Source organism: Ziziphus jujuba, chromosome 9 (assembly GCF_031755915.1).
Source record: "Ziziphus jujuba cultivar Dongzao chromosome 9, ASM3175591v1".
NCBI lineage: Eukaryota > Viridiplantae > Streptophyta > Magnoliopsida > Rosales > Rhamnaceae > Ziziphus > Ziziphus jujuba.
The window spans coordinates 19,994,763-20,003,421 of NC_083387.1; the positions used below are offsets into that span (position 1 = coordinate 19,994,763).

An 8,659-nucleotide genomic window follows, 5' to 3' on the forward strand; every position below is an offset into this window, starting at 1 on the left:
AATAAAAATAGAAGTTTTAGTAACACTAACAAATGAACCACATATAGTCCTATTATAAATTGTTCCTATTTAAAATTATTATTAAATATACTTACTCATTAAACCTATTTAAAATTATATGCAACATATAACTCTCTCTATCTAACTTTACCATAAATGAAGATTGTAAACACAGTTGTCATACAAATCATGAAAGTTAAAAAGCATGAACTTGTAAGTTGTATTTAGTTTTTCTTTTGTATTTTGCAATGATAAGTTTTGTCTTGTAATTTTTATTTCTATTTTTATTTGTCATTTACCAACAAATGAAACATATATACATTTTAAACTATTCATTGGATTGCACATTATCCAGGGATGTTCTATTTGATTATTCAAATTTGAACAATTTTAAAGATGTTCATAAATACAACATCGTAGTTTTCAGAGATATATAAAAATTTGTCACCATATAATCCTAAAAAATGTTTGGAAGTACAAAATTAAAAAAATTCAAATATGTTTAAAAATACACAATTGAATATATTCAAAGTTGTTCAAAAGTTCATGATTCTTCAAAAGTTTAGAAATTTTCATCTAAATACTCCAAAAAAATATGTTGTCAAAAAGTAAAAAAACATTAAGAAATACAAGATTAAAAGGCTTTCAAAATGGATTTCGGAGTGCAGGTTTCCACTTGGTAGAGTGAGTCTTTGAGTTAATTTTCAGTCCATTGGTAACCTTCAGTCTATTAGGTTTTTGTCTTTGATTTGTGGTAAAAAATACATGATTTTGTTAGATTTTTGGATTGTATAAATTACTTTAGATATTAAAAATAGTGTATATAGTTGTTATATATTTTTTGTTTTATTTAAATGGTTTGTATATAAAAAATAAGCCTTTATAAAATTTATTTGGAATTTTGAAAAGAACTTCTTCAAAAGTTCTAGGGTTAACTACATTTAGCAATATAGTTTGCTCTCAATTTCAATCTAGACTTTTTATTTTCAATTTTTTTATAAATTGAGTATATCAATTTTTTTATTTCAATTGTTTCAATTAAGATTGTCAGTTTTTGTTTTTGTTTTAATATAAGTTAAAAAATAATAAAAATTTCGGAAGTAATTAATGTTTTATTATAAACAAAAAAATATTATTAATTTTAAAAAATCAAAATTTTAAGTTACGAAAATAAAGTTCACTACTATAAGAGTTAACTATGTAATGCTTATGATGATATAAAAATTAAAATTTTGGATCTCAAGTGAAAAAATTGAAACCCACGATACACAAATTTAAAGGATCAAAAATGTTAAACACACCAAATCAAACATAATTTGAAGTTGCATTGATTTTCTTTATTTCTTTCTTTCGAATTTTATAACTATTTGAGATGCCTAAAAGTCTCTAGAGACCACTAATATATTCTTACAAAACATTTGAAAATATTTGAAGTAAACAAATTATAAATAATTAAGTAAAATATAATGAAAAACCAACACAATACCAAGCTGCATTTTGTCCTTTTTTTTTTTTTTCTTTTTCTTTTTCATCTTGCTTTATGCATCCAAACACCAAACAGTGCCTAAAGGACTGAAGAAATTCCTTAGACTCCAACGGGGGATCTGAAGTAGCTTTTAGACTTAATGACAATGGCACAAATGCTTCAATATTGTGAAATAATACGTGAAATCAATCCCTTTAGATAGACCACATTATCCATGTAACAATCGATTATTACACATATTGTATACGAACCTAACAATAAAAGGGGTGTATTCAATTAGGAATTTAATGGATTTTAAAAGAATTAAAATGCTTGATGGAATTCATAGATTTATTTAGAATTCAACAAACTCCATATGGATTTTGTCACAATTCTATATGAAATTTAATGAAGTTTATGGGACTTATATTATAGACTTTAATAAATTTTGATGGAATTCTAATGATTTTAAATATTTTTATATAATTTATTTTACTATTTTGGTGAATAATATCATTTATTCTATACTATAAGCATAGTTTTTTATTTATTTATTTATTTATTTTTATCATACTATTAGCATTGTTGAACATTTATGATATCGAACAAATTAACAAATATTAACAAATAGGTAAAGAACATATACATGAATATTAAACTTTAATAATATTATCCTTAAAATATTTTTAAAAAAATGAAAAAAAAAACATTGTCAAGATAAATTAAAATAAAATTAGATGAATATATCAAATAGTCTTATATCATCTCTATTATTATTGTCATTATATGCCAAAAAAAAAAAAAAAAAAACTCATTGCTCATTACTTTGATTTCTTGCATTTTGGGCATCCATCCACATATTTGAAGCCATTGTAGTTCTCCATTCATTAGTATTCTCTCGTTGTTGCTCCTGACTTTCAAGCAGCTCTTCAAAATTATTTTCTTCAATTTCTTGTGTTAATAACAATGATGGAGATTCATCATTTGGCTCTACAGGAAACTCATCAGAATGACATTCCTTGCGAAAAAAATTGTGCAATCTTGCACAAGCTAAAACTAACTCTGCTTGTATTTTAAATGGAAGTGAAGGTGCAGACTTAAAAATTGTGAATCTAGATTTGAATATACCGAATATCCTTTTAATTACATTTCTTAAAGAAGAGTGACAGAGATTGAACAATTCAGCTGTAGTTTCGGAATGACGACTTGGACTAGAAAAATCTTGCAAATGGTATCGAACCCCTCAAAATGGAGCTAAAAATTGTTGATGATTTTGAAATCCACAATCCACGAGAAAATATTTACCTAAAAATATAAGATATTTATTATTAATTCATAAATATTAATTTTGTAAAAATTAGTACATATTGAAAAATATCATTCTTTTTCTGAATCAATGCAAGTGCTTTATAGCAACCTTGATTATCTAAATTTGGAGTTTCCTTAATACCATTCCAAATATCATTCTTTTTCTCCTTTTCACTAATTGCCTTTTCCATTTTCTCCATTAGGTTATACATATCCCGAATTTCAGTGGCAATTTTTCCAATCGAGTCCAAACCATGAGAAAGTTTTTCTAGAAGATCAACTCGAGTGGCATTATGATCAAATGAATGAGTATTCCCTTCATATTCATTTCTAGTTCGTTTTCTTTGAACAACATTTTACATAAGAACTTCTAAATTTGGATTGAACTCTGATATTGATGGTTCATTATGTCCAGGTGAAGGTGCTTGGCATGATGGATCGAGTTGAGTTGGAACATATACCTCGTTAATCTCATCATATACATAGTCATCTATCCTACCATTTGTACTTTCATCTTGTCTATAAATTCTTGCATCTGTATCGTCTCCCAATCCAATAGAGCTTTTTCCAATAGTAGTTCCATCTCCAATAGCAATTTTTAAATCCTCAAAGTCAGCAAAAGTGTCTGTTCGAAGGTGTTTCTAGGTTGGATGAGATTGTACAAAAAATAAAACAAAATAAAATAAATATAATATTTTGTTAACATATAAAAATACATCTATATATAGATATATATATATATATATATATATATATATATATATATATATATATAAGATATAATAACATAAAATACATTCTTATGAAAATTTATAACTTCACCTTAAAGTAATTATCCCATATTTCATCTATGGCAATGAATCTTTGTGTGGCTGCATTCCATCCAAAACCAGAGTTGAAACCCATGAGTTGAGAAAATGTTTGATAACGCGTTTTAAACCATTTCAAGAAACTCTGATACTGAGTATAATTTTTATTACATCCAAGTTCTTCATTTAGCTTAGGAAGTATCTTACTTTCCATAGTTAGTTTGCTAAATGCACCATTGTTATCACGCCATCTATGATTAGCAGCATCAACCATCAATTCCAACAACTGATTACTCTCTTGTGAGGTCCATGTGTTATATGCAGTTTTACCTTTTCGTTGTAAATCTCCCATTGTAATAATGAATATCTAAATATAAAGCCCATAAATAGTTGAATCACATTTATATATATATATATATATATATTATAGATTAAACATATAACAAACAAGATCAAAATATTCACATTCCAACTCATCAAACTATAAAATCAAATTAAAAATATTTAATAAATCATATTAGATTCATAATGCATTTTAAAAGACTATTAACTGCAACAAAAAAATAATGTATTTTTCTAATTTTTTCTAAAATCATATATATATATATATATATATATGCATGAACATGTAGTACTATAGTGTAGTATATATTTTTTAAGTACAAGTAGGCAGTAATATTTTCGAAACACATAATAATAATGATAGAACACTAAACACAGTCAGCCATTCACAATGAAACATAAACCAAAACACAACTTTTTGGAGAAGTGTGTTAAATTAGTATAAAAGTTATATATATATATATAACAATAATAATGATGGAACACCAAATTAGTCACTCACAGTGGAAACAGTAACCAAAGCATAAATTCTTGGGGAAGCGTGTTTAATTAAGTACAAGAAACTATATATATATATATATATATATATTATAATATAAATTTATTAATTGATAGAAAATTGCGTGGCTAGCTTTTGACGTGCACACTCATTGTGTCTAATCTACCAACTCTTTTTTTTTTTTTTTCAAAGCTATATAAATTTATTAATTGATGAAAAATTGTGATGCTAGCTTCTGATATGCACATTCATTATGCCTAATCTACCAACTATTTATTTTCTTTTTTCAGAGGCGGTGATCATCACTATCCATCTGTTTCCTTTTTTTACTTTTTTTTTTTTGGGTACAAAGAAAATACATTGATCATTGATCTGAGATGATCTTTGCCCTCCTGAAAACTAACCCCTCAAAGTTTTTGTCACCTGGCAGTTGTTTCTATGCTCCTGCTTTCGTTTGTGTGTTTATGGCTCAAGAAGGGGCTCCCGGGGGGGGGGGGGGGGGGGTGTGCTGGAAGAGATTGATGGAGACTTTGTATAAAGATGGTGGACATGTACTGTTAATAATGCTTCAAACGAACAAGTTAATTGGTACTAAGTACGGCTGCACCACCTTCTATTTCTTTTTACACTAGGGCTAAACATATATACAACATATATGAATATATTTACAATAGCAGATAACAGATACGCTCCTTAGAAACTTAAAACTTCTCACTCTTTTTTTTTTTTTTTTTAACTCAAAACTTCTCACTCGAAATTCAAAACTTTCACAACATTGATTTGGGTTTTTATCAAACAATGGCAGGATAATGCGAAAAAAGCAGAAAAATTGAATCATACCCAAAAAATCAAATCAAGCAAGGAAGTACGAGGAGAGAGCCCACAGGAAAGACCATTGTTTTGGTTGCTGTCAGTTCACCGGTTTTGTTCGACCGTTCATCCAGCGGGTTGGGTTCGTTCGTCTGTTCTTCGTTCTGTCTCAAAGCAGGGTCCCACTCAATGTTTTGTGTTTTACAATCCGATGAAATCTTTGGGGTGGAGACTGGATTTGTGAAAGGCTTGAGTATTTATACCTAATGTCTCAAGATCCAATCAAATCCATCAACTTGTAAAATCCTTCTAAGTCAATAACTTTTTGAATACCAACATACTTGTATAGATTTTTAAAAAGTCATAATTGAATAACATCATATTTAAATAGATTCTATAGAATTCTAAATTGAATATCTTAATATTTTAATGGATTCTATAGAAATCTTAATTGAATACCTTTGAACTTTTAAAATCTTTTAAAATCCATTAAATTTTTAATTGAATACACCTTCCTAAACTTGTGAAACATCAAAATAAAACATATAAATTTTATAAAATAATTGTTAAATGGGCGAAACTTAGATTTCAATTTTTATAGCTTATGGATTGAAAGAAAGTAGAGAAGTAATATAAAAGTGGTTAAAATTTGTTTTATATATATATATATATATAATTGACTCTTTTCCTAAAAAGTTTGATCCTAAAATGATGGTTTTTATTTTTTGCTTCAACAAATGGTTTTATATTATTTTGCAGTAGAATATTTCTAATAATTTCGGAGTATTTGCTTCCCTTTTAAGACGTGATAGATCCCATACCTGTGGAATTCATTCTATATTAAAGGGAATTATGTGCTCTCAAAGTATTATAAGTTCTTAATATCATAATTAAAGTTAGGAATTTCTTTTTAAAACTATTATTTGATTATTAAATCACATTAAAAATTAAAAATTAAAAATATATTTATTAATCAATAGGTTTCGAAAATGTTTATTTTTTTAAATTGGATTTAATATATTATTAAACATATATTTTTTACTACTTTTTAAAGGTAGTAAATATATGTTTATCTTATGAAATGCTAGAAAAATCAAACTCTTTTATAGTTTTTTTTTAACAAATGACAAATAATATAGTAATATTTTTTTGGTTTCTATATCAAAAATATTTATTTTTTTATGATATGTATAAATCAAATCACAAGTGGGTATTAGCAATCTCATTATTATTAAAAATTTGGATTTATATGAAAGAATTATATGTAATTGAGTACCACCTTCATCTGAATTTTGACGGCGGTCACATTTAAACTATTTATAATTTATTTTTTAGTTTGATTTTTATTTTATATTTTATAAGTTATAAAAAATTGATAATTTATCAAAGTTAAAATAATTAAAATAATAAAAAGAATAATTTATATTCTTTAATGGTTTGATCCGATCAATAGTAATATTAAATAAATTGAAGTTATTTTGATTTTATAGTCGCATAAGAATTTTATGTTGATTGAATTTGAAAATCTAAAAAAGGTGAGTGGCATACCTTACATGACTGACAAATAAGCCAATGTTAATAGCAGATATAATTCCATGATAAAAGAGCTTTGTTTTTTAATAGATTTGTCCATCAATAATGGAGATTACATTTGTAGAAATTTAGGCTGATACATCTCCGGCTTGTATTTTAACAACGAGTAGGACGATCAAGCTACTTGCACCTGTCCGGTCCAATCATTTATCAAAAATACATATATGCATATACATATATACACACACACATAATTTTTCCAAATTGGATGAGATTGCCCATTACTCATGGACAAAGCATCTCTTTAAAGACATGTTTGGTAGGACGTATTAAAAAGTATTAGGATGGATTGTATTATATAATACGATATTTGATAGTAGATAACACGTGAAGGGTATTGTATTATATAATACCCTTGCGTGTTTTCTAATACAATTCACGGTGCATTACTAATACACTAGATTTCTTTTGTATTACCTAATACGACTTCAATCGTGATCTCCAAGCTCCACAATGTCTCCTCCACTACTCGCCTTATCATGCACACCACTATGCCCCTCAACCTGCGCACCCACCCTTGGTGATCCATGTCCATTTTTGCTTACTCAGCCCCTGCTTTCACTCAAGACGACCTTAAAAAACTTGCTGTCGATAAAGTTGTCGAGTACGTCAAAAGCGATATGGTACTCGGCCTCGGCACTGATCCCACCGCTGCCTTCATTGTAGCTAAGCTCGCCGAGTTGCTCAGCTCCAACCAATTGATTGACTTTGTGGGGATACCAACTTCAAAATGAATAGAGGAACAAGCTCGCCAACTGGTTATCCCTCTATCGGTCCTCGACGATCATCCCCATTTGGATTTGGCTATTGATGGCACATACGAGGTGGACCTAGATCTTAATTTGGTCAAAGGGTGTGGTGGGGTGCTTCTCAAAGAGAAAATGGTGGAAGAGGCATCAGATAAGTTTGTAGTTGTGGTGGACAATACCAAATTGGTTTCGGTTCTCTGTGGTAGTGGGTTGGCAATGCCTGTGGAGGTTGTTCTGTTCTGCTGTAAGTATAATTTGGTGAGGCTTCCAGAGCTATTTAAGGAAGAAGGAGTAGAAGCCAAATTGAGATTGGATGGTGATAAGTCTTATGTGACTGATAATTCCAACTATATTGTGGACTTGTACTTCAAGACCTCAATCAAAGATGTATTGGGAGTAGGGAAGGAGATTTCGGCATTGGAAGGAGTTGTGAAACATGGGTTGTTCTTGGACATGGCTACTTCTACTATAATAGCTGGAAAAAATGGGTTGACGCTAAGAACAAGTGATTGCTTTTTTGCACTTATGAGAAATGGTGGTGAGAAATTTCACTTGTGCTCTTTGTTCTTTTTCCATATCTATGAGGGATTTATGTGCTTCTTGTTGTTCAATACTTTATTGGTAGCTTCGAATCGTATCTTTTGGTGTAACTTTTAGATGGGTGGTATGGGGAACTTGTTACAAGTGTTGTATTTTGGTACTCTACTAGTCTATAGTCGATTGGTGAGCAATTCAGCATAGGAATAATACTAAAGGCGGATGTGGAATTGTGAAATACTTGAAAATCACACTAGTTTCATTCTTATATTAGTTATATACGCTTTTGATATTGATGCAAAGATTTTTTTTTTTTTAATATTTTTGATCATATGCAAAGATCTTAGATGATGGGCTTTTGATGAAGTTGATATTTTTACACTACGGTCTCATGATCATCCCCTTTGAGATTGTATATTTATGTACTAGTTTGGAATATTGCAAGCCATATTCTTAGAATATGCCTTTAAATCTTGATTAAGCTTTGTTAGTCCGCACCTCCATTACCATCATTCTAAAATAAAAGGCATGATTGAAGTACGATATT

The 8,659-nt window shown here is 28.6% G+C and overlaps 1 protein-coding gene and 1 pseudogene across 1 annotated transcript; one reads left to right on the plus strand and one right to left on the minus strand.

The window, feature by feature from the left end:
* Positions 1–3,129: 3,129 nt before the first annotated feature.
* On the minus strand, positions 3,130–3,934 carry LOC125424191 (uncharacterized protein At2g29880-like). The gene is made up of 2 exons (XM_048481002.2): positions 3,596–3,934; positions 3,130–3,414 (listed from the first exon to the last, which is right to left on the minus strand). Exons 1-2 carry the CDS (start codon positions 3,932–3,934, stop codon positions 3,130–3,132), a joined length of 624 nt encoding a protein of 207 aa, XP_048336959.2.
* Positions 3,935–4,944: 1,010 nt separating this feature from the next.
* LOC107427213 (probable ribose-5-phosphate isomerase 3, chloroplastic) lies at positions 4,945–8,232 on the plus strand (annotated as a pseudogene).
* The last annotated feature ends 427 nt before the right edge of the window (positions 8,233–8,659 follow it).

Bases quoted from the DNA above. Each gene is read 5' to 3' on its own strand.
- LOC125424191 (XM_048481002.2), bottom strand. From the start codon at position 3,934: ATGGGAGATTTACAACGAAAAGGTAAAACTGCATATAACACATGGACC. The intron at 3,415-3,595 runs GTGAAGTTATAA...CATCCAACCTAG, and splicing joins TATGGGATAATTACTTTAAG to AAACACCTTCGAACAGACAC.